Source organism: Salmo trutta, chromosome 21 (genome assembly GCF_901001165.1).
Source record: "Salmo trutta chromosome 21, fSalTru1.1, whole genome shotgun sequence".
Lineage (NCBI taxonomy): Eukaryota > Metazoa > Chordata > Actinopteri > Salmoniformes > Salmonidae > Salmo > Salmo trutta.
The window spans coordinates 28,294,531-28,315,771 of record NC_042977.1 but is presented as its reverse complement, the minus strand read 5'-3'; the positions used below and the strand labels follow the sequence as shown (position 1 = coordinate 28,315,771).

The window sequence follows — 21,241 nt, the reverse complement described above, 5'->3', positions numbered from 1 at the left end:
TTCCTTCAGAGATGACATATCCCAGAAAGGAGAGGGTAGAACGGTTGAACTCGCATTTCTCCGCTTTCACAAATAACTGGTTCTCCAGAAAGACTTGTCGAACATGGAGGATGTGTTCTTGGGCAGAAAAAACAGGATGTCATTGAGGTAGACGAACACGAAACGATTTAACATGTCCAAACGGCATTTAACAAGTCCAAACGGCATGACCAGGTACTCATAATGTCCACTTGCAGTGTTGAAGGCTGTCTTCCACTCATCCCCTTCGCGTATCCAAACCAGGTGGTAGGCATTCCAAAGACCCAGCTTGGAGAAGATGGTAGCCCCCTGGAGAGGTTCGAAAGCCGAGGAGAGGAGTGGTAGGGGGTAACGATTCTTGATCGTTATGTCATAAGGCCCCGGTAGTCAATGCACGGACACAGGGTCTTGTCCTTCTTTTCCACAAAGAAAAACCCTGTGCCGGCAGGAGAAGCAGAAGGATGGATGCCTCCAGTAGCCAGAGAATCCTCATTATACTCCTCCATGGCCTTGGTCTCCGGACCGGATAGGGAATATAGCCGACCATGAGGCGGTGTGGTGCCTGGGAGAAGGTCAATGGCACAATCATAGGGACGATGCGGGGGAAGAGAAATAGCCCGTGCCTTGCTGATGACTTCCAGGAGGTCATGTTACTCTGTGGGGATGGCAGAGGAATCTGAGGCTTGACTTAAGCCCTGAGGAGGACGTCTCGGGGAAGGCTGCACTGCTTTGAGGCAATGGGAATGGCAGAATGGACTCCAACCCAGGATGGAACTCGTGGTCCAGTCAATAACGGGGTTGTGTTTTTGGAGCCAAGAATATCCCAAAAGAACAAGAACATGGGGTATTCAATGAGGAGTTGCTGTATAGCCTCACTGTGATTTCCTGAAACCCGCAGATTAACAGGAACAATGCTGTGGGTAACTCTTCCAATGGAGCGGCCATCCAGTGCTCTAGCGTCCATGGGAACAGAGAGGAGTTGAGTTGGGATACCTAATTCAGAAACTAAGGTAGCATCCATAAAACTCTTATCCGCCCCAGAGTCAGTGAGCACCCGAAGAGATTTAGACTGGTCTCCCCACAGCAGTATCACAAAAAAGGGAGTGCGGGTGATGGGAATTAGAGGATTCCCAGTCTGGCTCCCCAGAGTACTTGTACCTACTAAAGAAATAGGTCTCTTAACCGGACAGGTGGCTATATAAGGGAATCGACGTCCAATAGTAACTCCCACGCTGTGAGCTCGTGTTTTATTTCCTCCGACAGTCCGTGAAGGAAGGTATCAAACAGAGCCTCTGGATTCCAGGGACTCTCGGCAGCCAATGTGCAAAACTCTACCGCATAGTCTGCCACACTACGGGAGTTCTGATGTACCTTCAGTAGTTTTTGGGCCACCTCTGTCCCGGGCACCGGAGAATCGAATACCTTCATCACCTCCGCCATGAAATCTTCCAGGTTATGACAAATGGCGGATTGTTGCTCCCAAACGGCCGTCACCCAGGAGAATGCCCTTCCGGACATTAGCGTAATTAGATACGCTATCTTCGATCGATCCGAAAGGAACGAAGATGGCTGTAGCTCAAAACTGAGGGAGCACTGGGAAAGAAATGCCCGGCAGGTTCTAGGATCACCAGCATATCACTCCAGAGGAGGTAAGCGGGGTTCTTGGGGAGCCAGGGTAGGCTGAACAGACCCACCACTAGTAGGGAAGTTACTGAGTGGCTGGGTGGTCTCAGATGTGGTGTGCTGCTTGCGAGCTAATTCACGGAATTGCTCCGTCAACGCCTTGAACCCCAGGTCGTGGTGTTCCGCCAGAGATCGGAACCCTTCCATCAGGTTCTGAAGTAGCTCCTAATGGTAGCTCCCTGCAGGGAGACAGTGTGACGGAGCTGGTCCAAGTCTGCTGGGTCAGTCATGGCCAGTTCGTACTATAACAACACAAGGCGAGTCCCAGACAGAAAACACAGGTATAAATACCCAGGGGATAATGGGGAAGAAAGGTGACACCTGGAGGGGGGTGGAGACAAGGACAAGGACTGGTGAAACAGATCAGGGTGTGACACAGATATTGTATTTTCAGCTGTTTAAAGCTTGTGTACAAAACTGAAAGTATAAGACTCAAAAATGAAAAGCTGTGCAAAGCTGTCATCAAGGCAAAGGGTGGCTACTTTGAAGAATCTCAAATGTAAAATATATTTAGATTTTTTGTAACACTTTTTTGGTTACTACATGATTCCATTTATGTTATTTCCTAGTTTTGATGTCCACTATTATTCTACAATGTAGAAAATAGTACAATAAAGAAAAACCCTGGAATGAGTAGGTGTGTTCAAACTTTTGACTGGTAGTGTGTATATACCGCTTCTAAGACTTGCTTTCAATGAGAATGACAGATCTATAACTCACATTTCTATATGAATTTGGTTTGGTCACCCAAAAAGTGACATATTGCAGCTTTAAAGAGATTATCCGGTACTTTTGTATACTTTTTAGCCAGTAGTTCTGAAAGTAGCACTCATGAGCCAAAAGTGGTCCCCAAAAATTGCGTACCACGTCACATATTGTATGCGCAGATATGTGCACCACCTCATTGCTCAATCTCTCTCTGATGTATCCTCTGAGCCATTGGGCCTGCTCTGCAACCTCATTGGATAACGCTGGGCAGGCCTCTCAACTGCGAGGGACAGCTAGAGGGCTGGCCCACGTGGGGGGAAATGTACAGAAAATGGCGCGGCACAGCTTCAAGAAATCAGTCACTGAAGTAATTTACAGTAATTCTGCTCATAGATTATGCACGTATGACCCACACATTGACACATCCTGCCCAAAGCGGGAGCATGTCTTTACATTTTTCTCTCTGCCATCAAGAGGGGGACCACTCAAGTCTCTCTTAGAGCCCCCAAAAGGCTCTCAAAAATCAGGTATACTTGAGAACATTTCAGTCTTCATTAGGTATGTTCTAAAGGTTATACAACCAATATGGAATATTAACTATCAGAGGTAGTAAATCAAATCAAATCAAATGTATTGGTCACTTACACGTGTTTGGCAGATGTTATTGCGGGTGTAGCGAAATGCTTGTGCTTCTAGCTCCGACAGTGCAGTAATATCCAACCGTTTCACAACATATACCCAAAATACATGTAAATCTAAGTAAGGAATGGATTAAGAATATATACATATAAACTCAGCAAAAAAAGAAACATCCCTTTCTCAGGACCCTGACTTTCAAAGATAATTCGTAAAAATCCAAATAACTTCACAGATATTCATTGTAAAGAGTTTAAACACTTTTTCCCATGCTTGTTCAATGAAACATAAACAATTAATGAACATGCACCTGTGGAACGGTCATTAAGACACTAACAGCTTACTGACGGTAGGCAATTAAGGTCACAGTTATGAACTTAGGACACCAAAGAGGCCTTTCTACTGACTCTGAAAAACACCAAAAGAAAGATGCCCAGGGTCCCTGCTCATCTGTGTGAATGTGCCTTAGGCATGCTGCAAGGAGGCATGAGGACTGCAGATGTGGCCAGGGCAATAAATTGCAATGTCCTTACTGTAAGACGCCTAAGACAGCGCTACAGGGAGACAGGATGGACAGTTTATCGTCCTCACAGTGGCAGACCACGTGTAACAACACCCGCACAAGATCGGTACATCGAACATCACACCTGCGGGACAGGTGCAGGATGGCAACAACAACTGCCCGAGTTACACCAGGAATGCACAATCCCTCCATCAGACTGTCCGCAATAGGCTGAGAGAGGCTGGACTGAGGGCTTGTAGGCCTGTTGTAAGGCAGGTCCTCACCAGACATCACCGGCAACAACATTGCATATGGGCACAAACCCACCATCACTGGACCAGACAGGACTGGCAAAAAGTGCTCTTCACTGATGAATCGTGGTTTTGTCTCACAAGGGGTGATGGTTGGATTTGCTTTTATCGCTGAAGGAATGAGCGTTACACCGAGGCCTGTACTCTGGAGCAGGATCGATTTGGAGGTGGAGGGTCCGTCATGGTCTAGGTCACAACATCATCGGACTGAGCTTGTTGTCATTGCAGGTAATCTCAATGCTGTGCGTTACAGGGAAGACATCCTCCTCCCTCATGTGGTACCCTTCCTCCAGGCTCATCCTGACATGACCCTCCAGCATGACAATGCCACCAGCAATACTGCTCATTCTGTGCGTGATTTCCTGCAAGACAGGAATGTCAGTGTTCTGCCATGGCCAGCAAAGAACCCTGATCTCAATCCCATTGAGCATGTCTGGGACCTGTTGTATCGGAGAGTGAGGGCTAGGGCTATTCCCACCAGAAATGTCCGGGAACATTCAGGTGGCTTGGTGGAAGAGTGGGGTAACATCCCACAGCAAAAACGGGCAAATCTGGTGCAGTCCATGAGGAGGAGATGCGCTGCAGTACTTAATGCAGCTGGTGGCCACACCAGATACTGACTGTTACTTTTGATTTTGACCCCCCCCCTTTGTTCAGGGACACATTATTCCATTTCTGTTAGTCACATGACTGTGGAATTTGTTCAGTTTATGTCTCAGTTGTTGAATCTTATGTTCATACAAATATTTCCACATGTTAAGTTTGCTGAAAATTAACACAGTTAACACAGGACGTTTCTTTTTTTGTTGAGTTTATGTCAGAGCCGCATTGGACTAAGATACAGTAGCATAGTATAGAATACAGTATATACATATAGTATAGGGTCACCAGCAGTGAATAGGGAACATTGTGCTATTGTGTGTCTGAGACTGAGGTAATTCCAGCTGCATGTTGATGTTTTCCTTTCCTCTAAAAACAGAGAGAAGTGGAAAGCTAATTAACCTAATAGTCACATTAAGATACATGAGGGTGGTGTGGAAAACCTCACCATCAGCATGCTTCCTGTTATTTTGAAGACAGTCTCAAAGCTCTAAATAAGTAAGTCGCTGGCCGTTGTTGAGTCTGGGAATCAGGGAATCACTGGTGCATGAGCCGAATATAATACTTTTCCCAAAACAAAAACTATCTGTCTCATCAGAAAGAACAAGGTCTCAATTGTTTGTAATCCGTCTGTGTTGGGATGGCTCACATTGTTGTGATGATTACTCCCCCACACACCAAAACTCCTTAAGACTCACCCTGGTGCCTGTAGGCCTATAGCTCATACGTTTGTGTTGTGTTATCCTGTCCTGTCTGTGTGCCTTTTTTTGTCCTGCTGTTTTTTACCTGGATAAATTCACCCATTTCCTGTCTTTTGTGGCGAGAGTAATTGCAGCTGGTTAAAAGGGTATATTTTGATAGGATAATAATGTCTCTGAGTGAGACAGACAGTGTCACACATAGACATAGTGTTTTGGTTCCATGTCCACCTACGTTTGGCTCCATGTGGCACACCTGTGTTTATTTGTGGGACGCTTCAAAACAAGTGATTGGATAGTGGCAGCCTGGCAGGTAGACAGCTGCCAACTTCCTTCTGAAATTACACACTTGACCTCAAGGAGTAGTCTGGTTGAGGGGGCAAAGGGGGGTCTGGCCAAAATGTACTCTGCTAAAATACAACACTGGTCCCACAGCTTGTCCCGGCCTACAGTTAACACAATTGCAAAAATAATGGCTTAACCTTAACATTTGATTGTTTGCTTTTCTGAAAAAGTCTGGTTCACAAAATATGCAGAGTTTATTTTAAGACACTGAACTCCTCTCTCACTTCTAACCACTTGTTTATTTTTGGGTGTGTATATGGTAAGTGGAGGGGTAGAGGGAGAAGGGATGAGAGCACCTGGAAAACCCATCTGGAGGTTTGGAGCCAGGTGATTGGAGGGTGGGGGGGAGACAGGCATCCCCTGGCCAGTCTAAACATCACATACAGGGTAGTCTGGAACGATGTGAACCAGGTGTTTTTGTCTGAGGGCAGGTGTTTGTCGTAATAATGGAGAACAAATATGATTGGGTCAGTCATGAAGAGGGTAATCCCAATTTCACGATAAGGTGGGGTGAGTGGGGGAGGTGTTGCTAGGAAAGTGTGCTGCTGTGGCCATATGGTCTGTCTGCCTCCCTTCTTCTTATTCTCTACCTCTCTGTTCGGGCTGAGGGGAACTGGGACAGTTGGGAAGTCATTAATATCCATCAGGGTGACACGTTTGCACAGGATGAAAGGGAGAACCTGGTTCTCCTGTGCCTGGCTGACATTGGAGACCTTGTGTTCCAAATCACACAGTATTCCCTATATAGTGCACAGAGTTCTGGTCAAAAGTAGTGCACTGAATAGGGAATAGGGTGTAATTTGGGAAGCATAGACAGCCATTCCTCCTGAGAGATGTGTTTGTTTATAGAGTCCATCCAAGCCCCAGAGGACTGCAGGGATTGATACTTTTTAGGTTTATATCATGATGGAACGGAAACAAGCAGCCATTAGCCAGAGATGATCGGTGAGGCTTCAGAAGCCTGATCCAGCTATCAACAAATCCAGATGCTTTTCTAACCACAAATCAACTCGAAAAAATACTGTTATCACTTCAACCAGAATGTTGGGGAGACTCATAGTCTCTGCGGATGTGGACTATTAGAATGGGGGTTGTATGAGGGAGATTTAAAGGCATGTATGAGCTTAGCCTCAGCCGGAGCAGCCAAGTTTTCCCCCTCTGTTGTACCCCTCTGCAGAGTGGAGTGCAGAAAGCAGAGATTGAGTGGGCCTTGGTCGCTCACCATCTGCCACTCTGTTTACACTCGTCAGCACGAAAGAGAGAAAGAGAGGGAGAGAAAAAGAGAGAGAGAGAGACAGAGAGTCAGCCACTGAAATGTCAGAAACATTTCCTACTGACAGAGCCAGGTCTCTGACTCTCTGACTCAGACCTCTCTGACATGAATCCACTCTTTCAGGACCAGGCCTGGTGAAGTCACTTTCTTCTCTCCATCCCCTTTCTCAGTGACTACCATTTATTGTGCTATTAGAGTGTTTCTAAGGAGAGGCAACTTGCCTTACTGTGTTTGTCACTGAGTGATAAAGTTGCATATATCTTCCCTGACATGACTTCACTAGTTTTTATATGATGTTACGCTACTATAGCACATCAATCAAGATCATAAATATAATACTGTTTGAAGGACACTTTTCTTTTCATTTACGACAGTCACCTGAGCTCCAAATGAATTCCCTGAGATGAGCTCTCACTGAGTATACCAAACATTAGGAACACCTTCCTGATATTCAGTGACACCCCCCCCTTTTGCCCTCAGAACAGCCTCAATTTGTCGGGGCATGGACTCTGTCGAAAGCATTGCTGGCCCATGTTGACTCCAATGCTTCCCACAGTTGTGTCAAGTTGGCTAGATGTCCTTTGGGTGGTGGACCATTCTTGATACACATGGGAAACTGTTGAGCGTGAAAAACCCAGCAACGTTGCAGTTCTTGACACAAACCGGTGAACCTGGCACCTACTACCATACCCTGTTCAAAGGCACTTACATTTTTTGTCTTGCCCGTTCACGCTCTGAATGGCACACACATACACAATCCATGTCTCAATTGTCTCAAGGCTTAAAAATCCTTCTTTAACCAGTCTCCTCCCCTTCATGTACACTGATCGAAGTGGATTTAACAAGTGACATCAATAAGGGATCATAGCTTTTACCTGGTTTCACCTGGTCAGTCTATGTCATGGAAAAAGCAGGTTTTCATTATATTTTGTATACTCGGTGTATAACCTACGCTTTTTAACTAACTTTGAATGGGTATTACCGTACGAGTGACTTTTTCTGTGTTTTATGTCTAGAGTGAGAGGATATGGCCTATGGTCCTCTCCTCCGCCAGATGCCTACACACCCCTCCTGTCCTGTGCTTATTTCTGGCTCTTCATAGGAGAGTCCTTGGAATGTCTGCTCAGGAACAGAGACTGTAAATAAATAATGGAGAAGTCCTGGGTATAGCTTTCCTGAGTGACCAGAACAGCCAAGGGTGTGGACGGCATTGGACGCTTGGCGGTTTGTTATTTCGTGGACAATCGCTTTGGCCAGGCCATGCATAGTTCATACACAGACCACCAGAGCAGTAGACTGTGTGTCTGTTTCCGTGTGGGTGTATCAGTGTGTTTCTGTTATTGTGGGCCTGTTAGTCTACGGTTAAACTCAGAGATGGGCAGTATTTCTGTTCCATGTATTTGAAATATGTTTTTCAATTACTTCTGAGTATTCTGGGCTGAACTACTTTCGAGAGCTATAATTTGTATTTTCAAAATACTTTCTATACTATTTTTTGTAGTGGTTCATAATTTTGCAGTCCCCTACATTGGTATCAGAAGTCTGATGGCACTATGGTGTGATAAGAGCATCTGCTAAATTAACTAAATACAAATGTTTTTGTTCAAATGGACAATTACAAAGCATGCTGAGTATTATTCTAATGAGAATAATACTTAGCAGGTTTAGGAAAACTTACACAGCAAGTCAGGAGAATTATGAATGTATCCCATCTAGACATGACCCCGAAATTAGGCCAATAATAATACCCAGTGTGCTTTGTAGTTCAATTTGATATGTTCATTTTCACATATACATTTACATTTTGGTCATTTAGCAGACACTCTTATCCAGAGTGACTTACAGTCAGGGCATTCAACTAAGTTAGATAAACAACACATATCACTGTCATAGCAAGTAAGACGTTTCCGTAACGGTTACTGAAAATGTTGTTGCTGTTCGGGCCGGCTACTTGCAAATGTATTTCTGTATTTTAAAATACAAAATGCATGTATTTTAATTAAATATTTTTCAAAATACCAAGTATTTTGTAGTTTATTTATTACATTGATCTTTATGGTATTTTGTAATTGTATTTTGTAAGTTTTGCCCATCCCTGGTTGTATGCTTGCATATACAGCATGAGTGTTGTTCATGTGATTGTACATTGTCACAGTGTGTGCGTTTTAAAAAACCTCTTAGGGCTCGGATCCCACTAGCGGGATCAAAATCGACAACATCCGGTGAAGCTGGAGCGCGCCAAATTCAAATGACAAAATTGTAATATTAAACATTCATGAACATACAAGTGTCTTACATAATTTAAGTGTCTTACAGATTTCAAAAAGGCTTTACGGTGAAAGCATACCATGTGATTATCTGAGGACAGCGCCCCACATCAAAATACTTTTTCAACAATCACCGGCTTCACAAAAATCCCAAATAGCGATAAAATAAATCACTTACCTTTGAAGATCTTCCTCTTTTTGCAATCCCAAGGGTCCCAGCTACACAATGAATGTTTGTTTTGTTCGATAAAGTCCTTCTTTATATCCAAAAAAGTCTGTTTAGTTGGCGCCATTGATTTCAGTAATCCACTCCTTCAACATGCATACAAAGGAATCCAAAAAGCTACCGGTAAACTTCGTCCAAACAAGTCAAACAATGTTTCTAATCAATCCTCAGGTACCCTAATATGTAAATAAATTATAATATTTCAGACAGAAAGAACAGTGTTCAATAAAAAAGGAAAATAACAAAGGACGCGCCCTCGTTCACACGCGCCAAAAGTCTACCTGTCCTGATGAGAACACCTTGGATAAACTACAACTACTTGTTCGTTTTTCAAGAAACAGGCCTGAAACCCTTTCTAAAGACTGTTGACATCTAGTGGAAGCCATAGGAACTGCAATCTGGGTTCTATTTTTTTGTATATCCCATAAGATAGCATTGAAAAGGCCTGTGACCTCAAAATAAATGATTCCAGGTGGATTTTACTAGGGTTTTCGCCAGCCATATCAGTTATGTTATACTCACAGACATTATTTCAACAGTTTTAGAAACTTCAAAGTGTTTTCTATCCAATGCATATCCTAACTTCTGGGCTTGAGTAACAGGCAGTTTACTTTGGGCACGTCAGTCATCCGGAAATTCAGGATACTGCCACTAGCGCTAAGAGCACTGTATGTATTTGACGTGGTTGTTCATGTTTACCCTGTGCTTGTGTCTATTGACCTATTCTTCCATTATGCTGTACTGTGCGACTCTTAGGCACTACCATTTCAGAACACATAGATTCGTAATATATGGGCACAATAAACTCTGACACTAAATGGATATCCCCCAAATAGAGCCCCAGGGCTGCTGATGTAGTGATGGGGAGATACCTTACACACACACACACTCCGAGCATGCGCACGCACACACACAAACACACACACAAACACAAACACACAGACACAAACACACACAGGCACACACACACACACACACACACACACACACACACACACACACACACACACACAATTACTACCTCGTGACCTGGCTTGCAGTGTCAGGTGACAGTAGAGAGCCATGAAAAATGCAGGGCCATGTGAGAGGCCTCTAAATATAGATGTGTTGCTATTACTGCTCCCCTGCACCCTTTAATTGTCTTATTACCGTATGAACAAAACACTGCACCACCACCACTAACATCTCACATCATCACATACTTAGAATAACCTATGTGCCTTTAATGAACTATTTGAAGTTGGAAATAAAAGGTTATTTCATATATCAGTCACACTTGGTAGTAGACAGTCACACTTGGTAGTAGACAGTCACACTTGGTAGTAGACAGTCACACTTGTTAGTAGACAGTCACACTCGGTAGTAGACAGTCACACTTGTTAGTAGACAGTCACACTTGGTAGTAGACAGTCACACTTGGTAGTAGACAGTCACACTTGGTAGTAGACAGTCACACTTGGTAGTAGACAGTCACACTTGGTAGTAGATAATGAGGGGTCTATTGAGACATAAGTTGACTTTGACACTGGACAAACGGGTCCCATTATATATTAGTGTGGGGAAGGTTGAATGGTTCGCCCAGTAGCTGGCTACTGGGGATATTTTGGGACCTGTTCCAAAAAGGCTGGTAGGGAAAATTCCATCTATGTCATTATTTAGAAGGCAACCATGGCTATTGGCTAACGCTGTACAATATACAATCAACGATATACCCCCCCCCCCCCAACTGGAATGTGAACTTACGATCTGAATTAGGAACTGTATCCACATGTGTTCTCTGCTGTAGTTCTTGCTTGTGATTTATGTATGTATTTATGCACTTATGTGGAGATGCTGAGCTGTGATTTGTTGAGATGCAAGACACGTTTCCCGAAAGGGACACAATAAAATATAAAATAATAATAATACTGTTACTATATGTGCCTTATCATTGCCGTACAAAGCTCTCTCAGGGAGACTGTGGCATGGAGAGTAAGCCAAGCAGTTGTCAAGGTTCACTGACCAAATAGTAGCCACGCACGCACGCACACACACACACACACACACACACACACACACACACACACACACACACACACACACACACACACACACACACACACACACACACACACACAGTACACACACACACAGAAAATACAGTAGTGGATGTGTTTGTGTGAATCAATTATCTTCTGTTGTCACAGTAGCCTTGCGCACTGCAGACACACAAACACGCACATACAGTACACACAAACAGCAAGAGAAGCGGATGTAGTGGTCTGAATCAATAATGTTGTGTTGTCACAGGGTGACATGTCTGCCATGGAGGGCAGTGAGCAGATGGCCCTGGGCTGCGTAGCTTAGCTTCCTGTTAGCCATGCGATACCATGGTGATACAACTACAGCCACAACAGCCCAGCCCAGCCGCCACCGCTGGGAAATCCCACAAGCCACTGGGCACAACACTGGTCATTAACAAACAGCATGGGCATTATCGACATTTCTCTGAAATGCTGAGCAAAGCACAATGTGTCCAAAAGAAATTAGGATGATTGGTAAATAGACTCACAATAGTGTTGTGAGGTAGGCATATTTTCTGCTCTTTCTTCATGTGATTTCTTGTAACCGAGGAAACTCCTCCAGACCTTTGATGGTGCGGGGAAAGTGATGCGCATGTGATGTCAAAGAGACGAAAGCTCACTGGGGCATCGTTCCCACCTACAGTATGGGGAGGGTACGCCAAAGTTTCCCACAGCGATCAAGTAAACGTCACTCACGTAAACTTCTCAAGCAATGAGCCACATGTCCTCCTCACACACCAACAAGCAGATCCTGTCAGCTTGAGGGAGAAAACATTCCTTTTTGTTGTTAGCCCTCTGGGGCCGCACTCTTCCTCGGGCTCCTAGAAGATGTCTATGTTATTCTGAAGGGTCTACATGATGTTAATCTAGGAATCTTGTCATTGTCAAGGGGATGGTGGAGGAGTATCGGGGATAGACTGCGGTATATCAGGAGGACGGCACACTACCCCTCTATTCTACACTGGTCTGTTTAGCATCATAGTTTTAAGTGAGAAAGTTCAAACAACCTTGTTATGACTAGATCCAGTGATGAAGTGCTCCCGTTTGCTTGTTAGGACCAAACAAGAAGAATACAAGCAGCCCATAGACATGTCTAGACATGGTTTACGTCCATGAATATTGCCAACACAAGTTCATTAAGTCAGTAATAAGACCCATAAACGGGTTTCATTTATCTTCTCAGCAATTTTATGACACTTGGTGGTGAGCAGCAGCGCTACAAAAGAAAAACACCCAGTGTTATGAAGAAAGAAACACAACACCTTTCTCTTTCAAATGTTGTTGCCTCCCCATAGGGCCTTCCGTTAGCTCACAAGTACAGAACACTCAGTACAGAACACTCAAGAAACTCTTGACACATCTTCTGATTTATATTCTGACTAGGGAAAACAGTTGGCAGTTCATTTGGCTTGTTCGATCATCCCTCTATCCATCCATCATACAGTGGCTTCTTGGGCCCTGGTCAAAAGTAGTGCACTAAATAGGGAATAGGGTTCCATTTGGGACTGACACAGTATGTCCACCATCAACAGGTTCAGTCCAGCCATGCAGAAACCAGACCCTTTGAGCTTCCATCCCTGTCCTTTAATCTAGCTCCAAGTTAATGAAGAATATTGTGCACACGGCGCTCCACTACAAAAAGGGTTTGTGGGTAAAATAAAGTGCCACTGGATAAAAACCACCGACCACAGAAGTAGTGATTAGAATGGCTTTGATCAATAGGTGATGTTAACAGGTGAGGAGAGGAGAGGAGAGGAAGGGTTGGAAGGTTGGGGAGGCAGGTTGGGAGACAGGTCGGGAGGGAGGCAAGGGAGTGAAGGAGGTGCATTGGGAGGTTGGGTGATGAGGGAGAGGCGGGTTTGGAGTGAGGAAGGAGACCGGTGGGGGGGGGGCCTCATCAAACTACAAACAGCCGGCTTAATTAAGGTCATAGTACAGGACCACAGGCCAAACAGGAGCTGTAGCTCCACCACATCACACAGACACTGTGGTCCTCTGGCCTAGCATCAAGCCACACAAGCTGCAGGACCAGGAAGAGACAGCTTGTGCTACGCCAGGGTAATGAGTGGCAAGGCCAGTGAGGGATGGATGGCTTAATAACAGGGTAAAGGGTTGTCATAGCCAGAAAGTAATTGCATAGGTTAAGGGTAAATTATGACAGAATCTGGATAACTGATGCCAAACCAAGAATTGGAACACACTTGTGTAATGAACTGGATGTACAACTTGTTTTTGAATGTGAAAAGTAATCTGACACGAGTCATCTGTTTCCCCTCAGTTTCTTCTGCTGATAACAAACTGGCAAAGAAAAACAGTAACATCGCTAAACATTACATTACAAATGGTTAGAATCAGAAAATGGATTATGGGCCAATAGTCTCAAATCAATTTTTCACTCGTCAAGCAATTTGAAGTAACTTCTTGGTTTAAGAAAAGCAAGCATTTTAGTTCAGATCTTTTCAGTTGTAGCACTCAGGCCATCATGTACTTGTTTATTTGGCTTCTAAATAGACAGCCAATAGGCCGTTTGTTGCCACCCCATTGACATGTTCCGTGGATCCTTATGTGTGTACTAGGGAGTAAGGAGCTATTGAAAAAAATCCTAGAAACCTCAGTCTATTGTGAAAGTGACACCTAGCTCTCCACACCTTTTCACACTAGACTTATAATGTCACAATAGACTATTTATTGACATTCATCAGACGGGCTAGGCCTGTTTCCATTTTGACTCTCTGCACATAGACAGTGAAGGTCACAGGTCCAATATTTACAATGTGTTATGCTCTCTCCGATGAGTAGTTAATGAAGAAATTGCTAACCAAACAGAGAAGGCTATTCAGGTCTTTGGTTGCAGCAGAAGAAAGTTGCAGCAGGGATAAAGAAATAGAGGCAGATATGTACTCAGTGTATTGTGTCTTTCTGTCCTTCTGCTTCTCATTGTCTTAATACATCAGACCAGACAATGGAGGAATGTTGGCCGGTCCTTAACGAGGGTGTATTATTTTGATTGTGTAATGCTGGTGTAGTAGTGACTAGCTAGCTGATCTGAGGGTGATAGGCAGTAAGACGTGGTCATCTCAGGGTGGGAAGCTGTCACAGCCCCCTCAGTTCAGACCCTGAGTGGAGTTGTTTGTCTCCTCACATCAATGCATTCTTCTCATTCCTCCCCCTTGGCCTGGGATGAAAATCAGCTGGTTTCTGAAGACAGAGAGAGCGGAGAGAGAGAGAGAGAGAGAGAGAGAGAGAGAGAGAGAGAGGGGATTGGTGAACTTTTACCTTCTTTCCCAGGCGGAAGGAGAGGGTCTTTTTTGTTGTTGCTGGAGACATAAAATGTGTTGGTTTTGGCATGACGGACGTTTCTGTCAATATTGAACGACTGAAAAAGTATTGTTTTGGTCATGCTTCTGTCAAACTCCGTCTGAAAATTGTTTTGTGTGAAACACATTCGTACTCCCCCTGTTTGACAATGACCTCATGCTCCGAGAAAGAGAGACAACTTTGTCACGCATTCCAGAATCCCAGTCTGCGGTAAATCGACAACTTTTGTGGGTAGTCCTTCAGCTTTCCCTAATTCCCTTCCTTATTCCTTATATAGTGCTCTTCTTGTGACTAGGGGCCCATACTATATAGGGAATAAGGTGCCATTTCAGATGCAGGTTAGTGAATCTCAGCTCCTTTCCTCACCAAAGCAGTTCCAGAAGGAGAACCTACTTCATGAAGATTATTGTTTTACCTGACAATAAGCAGTCATCTGAGATCCTGCATCTCCCAGCAGACTGGCCTCTCATTTACATGTCCCAAAAGACGAACCTGAAACCGCAGCCTCATGTACACCAATCACATCACGAAACCGGCTCCCTTCTTCTATCTTGATGCCAAAACTGACGAGAGCTCATCACAGGCTCACTCTACATTACAAGACATCTCTGTCATGAAAGGAGAGACTCTGTGATACAGCAACTGTCAGGCTGTGATGTTCTAGCTAATACTACTCCTCCACTGACTTAGATAAGTCTCTCTTGGATGATGATAATGTGGGCTACTACCAAACCTCATAAACTGAGGGGGTGTAATTAGCTCACTCTTGAAAATCTTGATTTCATTTACTAAAGCATATAATGTTAAGCAAGCACCACACTACCTTTTTGGTGTGTATTAAAAGCATATTAGTATTAAAAGCATAGAGCGTTGGACTAGTAACCGAAAGGTTGCAAGATCGAATCCCCGAGCTGACAAGGTAAAAACCTGTCGTTCTGCCCCTGAACAAGGCAGTTTAACCTACTGTTCCTAGGCGGTCATTGAAAATAAGAATTTGTTCTTAACTGACTTGCCTAGTTAAATAAAGGTAAAAAATGTAATAATAATAAATGTTATTATTAAAAGCATATTAGTATTAAAAGCATATTAGTATTAAAAGCATATTAGTAGCTCTTTGTATTAAATTGTGTGAGCTATCTTTGAAGTTAAACTGCCTGTGTAGTCTATTGGTTAGCCTTACTGGTTTTAGGTAGGCCTCCAAACATGAAACACTAGCAGATCATAGTCCACCCTGGCTCCAGTCCCCTCCAGCTGAGCCTCCACCCTTTCTCCATGGTATTAGTTTGAAGGAGTGTTTGGCTTGTCTGGAGGCCTCCCTTAGTTACAGGAACATACAGCCTCTGTGATTTGGCCATGGATCATGGTTGGCTTTACCACAGCAGAGAAGCCATACAGCCTCAAACCAGACCGCGATGTTATCGTCATCTCTACACCCGCCCCCACTGAGAGTTTAGCCAGGGGAGACAAGGGGGAACTGATCCATGCTTTTCCTAGAGAACACTAACTTTTTCCAATAAGTTTGCGTAAAACTCAGTCAGGGGCCTGGAAACAGTAAAAACACAAGTATCCACTCCACAGAAAACACGTTAAGTGCTCATAAGCAGTGTATTAAGCACGTCATAATAACCATATGAGAGAAGCCCACAGAGATGGTGTGGTGTGTGGTCTGAAGGACAGACCGGTGGCGCAGCCGCTGTCACAGGAAATGAACCTCTCCCACAAGGGGTAATTGTCACAGGAGAAGAGAAGCAACAGGCCACCTGAGAATCTGCCAGTTCCCACAGTCTGTGAGGCCGTATCAGGCCTACAGTGGCACTGGGGCTTGGGCATGGCTGGGGGGCATCCCACGCTCGCTCAGTTGCCACAGCATTGTGTCAATAATTTTGGATCCCACTCCCTTGTTGCACTGATTTCAGGCTGATAGCGTGCTGGCAGTGAATGGGGAATGCAGCACAGGACTGGGAATGAGCAGCTGTAAAACCTGGTTTCTAATCATTGCTTGAACAATTTACCACAGGGTGGTAATCAAGCATTGCGGCATACGTTTTTCCGTGTAAGGGGACTTTACTTTGACGTGCTTCAGATACCACACGCACCACTAAGTACCTCTTTTCAAGATTTCCTTCTCTTGGCCAAGTGAATGATTAAAGAAAACAAACCAGTTAGGTATAATCTTCTCATGCACCTAATCCAGGCAAAGAACCCACAGTTGACAAATTTTCGGTAGACCCCATGGTATCAGTGTTAAATTGTTAAAGCCAACAGACGTCACCACTAGGATATCTAGCAATCCTATGAGTCCACTCTGCTGTGCATCCAGGGAGAGAACAAAGTGGCAGACTTCCTATCCTCATGCCCAAATGACCCATACCTCCCCCTCCCTCCCCCTCCTTCGGGGTGAGGTACGTGGTGACTCAGTCACCCTGTTCTGTTCCATTCTCTCCTCTCCTCCTCACGCGTCATCGCTGGCCTTTTAAACAGCCAGGGCTCTGGAGATGGGGAGATGAGAGAGAGCAGCTTTATTAGATTGGGCAGCAGCAGCTCTGACCTGGCCAGCTAGCCTGCTGTTATTTATAGCAGGGAGAGAGACCAGCAGTGGGTTGTGTTCCTTTCAGCCACTTCCTGCTCCCGATCCTCTTCTTACCCTGCGTGTACAGACAGACAGCAGAGGCTCACAGCTGATGCTCTCCTTTTGTTACCTCACTAACGGGAGCTTTACATGTGATAGGAACACTTTGTTTGTTTGTGTTGCATTGCTATTATTGAATGCTTGTCTGGAAAGTGAGGTTAATGTAGAGTTGGATGGTCATCACGTTACTGAGAGGAGAGCTAGAGAGAAGATATCTTTGTAAGGTCAGACAGACTATTAGAGGAGGTATTGTCTGACTTGCCAAGCATGTCTGTAGCTTTTGGCCTTTCCTTTGATGTATTTTCTCTGTCACGTTTATTCAGACTGTGCCCCACTGTGCCTGTAAATAATATGCTCTCTGAGCTCTGAGCGTAGATTAAGGTGTGCTGCAGAGAGCCTATAAATTAATCCACCCAGCCTGGACAGGAGGAGGTAGAAAGCTAACCAATCAGAGAGGAGACCCTGTCTGTCTGCATCCAGCCAGGTCAAACTGCTCTTGGTTTGCTTCAGGATCAAAGATGTCTCGTACAATGAATTCTGTTACAATACAGGACCAACTATAATCAAATTACACTGGAGTTCAGTCAAGGGTAACTAAGGTTGTTTGTAGAATAGGAGAGTTGTTTTTACAATTCAAAGAGCCAACAGTATATGATATGAAAGAGCCAAGGTGTTATACACCCACCTAAATAGGATCTGATTTCACTCTTGTTTTACAGTCACTGAGGAACATAAATCCACAGTTAAGGCCTACAGTTACTCCTCTCCCGACTCCCGTGAAACAGTAAGTCACATGCATAAAGTAGATAAGAGATTTCTCCTGGTTTGCTGGTGGTGTTAAAAGATGAATAATTGAGATGATCAAAATGTGAACTGTCATGGCAGCCTCTGGTGATTTACTGGGCTATCACGTTACATGTTCCAGGAGAGGAGAAGAAGACCCGTGGGCACTCACTGTTTTGTAAACACACCGATGATGCTGACACATATTTTAATATTTATCAGAAGCAACAGGGCCATTTGCAGGTTATTTTGGCGAGAGGATAGAGTTCACTTGTTCCGTGGCATTTTTCCCCAGCAATAGTCCAGCCACTACCTAAAACACAGACATATGGCCAAACAATCCAGCATGATTACTGACTTTACTTAATTTATACATACAGTCATGTCTTCTTTATCAAAGATGATCATGGTCAGACAAGCATTGAAACTTGCCATTAGGTGGAAGCAGGCATATTGTCATGATAATGCAATACATGTTTTTCAGTATGTCCTTGTCCTAAGTAGGCATCTCTACAGTAGCAGTGTACAGTTAAGTGATCTTTCTTCCTATTCAATACTCATTCTCTAGTATGATAAGTTAAAAGTTATATTGCTTGTTGTTGTTTTAACCCCATCACATAACAAACATTCCAGATTGATTGATTATAGCTCCCCTTCTCTATTTTCTTTGTGACTGTACAGCCAGGCTTTCAGTTTGCTTCTGTGTGCATCCTAATATCGATGTTATCCAAGGACTCAGACAGTGTCCCTAGCTTTATCTCCTGAGCCTATGCTGCTGACGCCAGGTTTTTTTCTGGGTAATGAGTGTCTGAAAACTCCTCAGTCGTCTGTTTTCCAGCAGGTCGATGGATGACACTCCAGAGACGCTAAACACACCGAGCGACCTGGTCGCCTCAGACTCCAGGTTGCCATCTTGTCACCTATTTTGTCTGGAGTGGACAGGATTATGTGGATGATGTCTGGACGGCATCTGTTTAGGTTGCACATAGGGCTGTGGCGGTCACAACATTTCGTCAGCCGCTGATTGTCAAGCAAATAACTGTCGGTCTCACGGTCATTGACCGTTAATTAACATAAGCACATTTAGCATCTCCTTGCTTCCACACACTGATGCAGACCTTTCGAACATCTACATTTTAAAAAGTCTAATAAATCCATGTAATTAGCCTACAACTTCACAATAAATCCATTATTTATTTTAAACAGCATGAAATGAAGAAAATGTAGTCCATATCAGAAGAACAGAATAGCATACTCTGAGTTGTTCTTATGTTAGGTCCTGATCCAGCTATGCCAAATGGCTGTGGGCTACATTAGTTCATTTAGCAGACAAGATTTGCTTAGAATCTGTGGCATTATTTTATAGTATGAAGAATACAATTGATCAAAGCTGAATAAAATAGAAAGGATATTTTCTCCAAACGATTTGAGGGAGTGCACACATGCATCTATTCTGTGTTGAGCGGTTAACAAAGAGGGACAATAGAGTGCTGAGTACCAGGCAGTTAGCTAGTTTGGTAGGCTACTAATGACCATCAGCAGCATCAGAGCTTGGAGAAGCCTAGTTACCGTGACTAAACGGTCACGTGGAATTTGACTGCTTTCATGTTTCATGACCGCCGGTGTGGCGGTAATATGGTCACCGTAACAACCCTAGTTGCACATTGTAAACAGAAATATGTATAGATACAGGCAGGATTTCCTGCTTGATCAATAAACAGATGTAGCAATATTACTCAATGAGAGATTCTCCCCAATAGCTTGCTTATAGTTTCTGTTTTTCTGTACTTTTAGCCTTTCCCTTATCTGCCTCCTTATTTCTCTCTGCCCACCCTCTTCCCCTCAAAGATTTCTTTCTCTATGAGTTTTATGTTTAATGAGCTTTTGTGGAAACAGCAAGATCCTCATTAGACAACACACTTTAATGTCCTGTCTGCAGAGTATGTGCTATACCCTTGGTGTATGTTATGGTAGTGTAGTGCAGACACATCATTGGGACACGCTTGCTTTAGTGGATGTTGCTCTAAAGCCACAACGTTTAGAGCCACTTTAATGAATGTCTGAACTTTAACCCACATTTATCCTCCTCCTCCTCCTCTCATCCCTCCTTCTCCGTAATAAGGAGAAGAGAACTCCCAGGCTGGCCGCAATTAGCCAGTGAAATGTCTTAAAACAACAAAGATAACTGGCTTAATAATTTATCTGGTTTGGCAAAGGCCCTGCTGCCTGGTGGTGTTTAAATCAACTGTCTGTCTGTCTGTCTGTCTGTCTGTCTGTCTGTCTGTCTGTCTGTCTGTCTGTCTGTCTGTCTGTCTGTCTGTCTGTCTGTCTGTCTGTCTGTCTGTCTGTCTGTCTGTCTGCCTGCCTGCCTGCCTGCCTGCCTGCCTGCCTGCCTGCCTGCCTGTCTGTCTGTCTGTCTGCCTGCCTGCCTGCCTGCCTGCCTGCCTGTCTGTCTGTCTGTCTGTCTGTCTGTCTGTCTGTCTGAGAGGCTAGAGGCCAGCCAAGCGTACAAGGCTACTCCTCTTTCACACACAAGACAAGTGTGGGCTAGTTATCCATTCACAGTAACGAACAGGGGAAACCCAGGATACCCAGGACTGGAGAGGAATTTGGGAATTTCCTGTTCCACTCTTAGGGATGGTATAGTTAAACTCCCTCTACACTGAGGGACACTCTATAAGAGACAATGCTGAAGATCTGCATCGTGAGAAAAGTAAACCAGAGGTCAAGAGAAGACCGTCCTGCTAGTGAGAAAAGTAAATCAGAGGTCAGGGAAGACAGCCCTGCTAGTGAGAAAAGTAAACCAGAGGTCAAGAGAAGACAGTCCTGCTAGTGAGAAAAGTAAACCAGAGGTCAGGAGAAGACAGTCCTGCTGGTGAGAAAAGTAAACCAGAGGTCAGGAGAAGACAGTCCTGCTAGTGAGAAAAGTAAACCAGAGGTCAAGAGAAGACCGTCCTGCTAGTTAGAAAAGTAAACCAGAGGTCAAGAGAAGACCGTCCTGCTAGTGAGAAAAGTAAACCAGAGGTCAAGAGAAGACAGTCCTGCTTGTGAGAAAAGTAAATCAGAGGTCAGGGAAGACAGCCCTGCTAGTGAGAAAAGTAAACCAGAGGTCAAGAGAAGACAGTCCTGCTAGTGAGAAAAGTAAACCAGAGGTCAGGAGAAGACAGTCCTGCTGGTGAGA

General features: G+C 44.3%; 1 protein-coding gene across 4 annotated transcripts in view; it reads left to right on the top strand.

The window, feature by feature from the left end:
• LOC115157106 (apoptosis regulator Bcl-2) overlaps nt 1–21,241 on the top strand; it is a 47,261-nt gene that overhangs the window by 13,488 nt on the left and 12,532 nt on the right. The window contains exons 2-3 of one of the 4 annotated variants that reach the window (XM_029705047.1): nt 17,997–18,061; nt 18,545–18,874. The exons of 2 other annotated variants lie outside the window; for them this stretch is intronic. In XM_029705047.1, coding sequence (XP_029560907.1) covers nt 17,997–18,061; nt 18,545–18,560 — 81 coding nt within the window. In that variant the 3' untranslated portion in view covers nt 18,561–18,874. Of the gene's footprint in view, nt 1–17,996; nt 18,062–18,544; nt 18,875–21,241 lie in introns of those variants that run through there. One more of the 4 variants, XM_029705045.1, reaches the window with a different exon arrangement.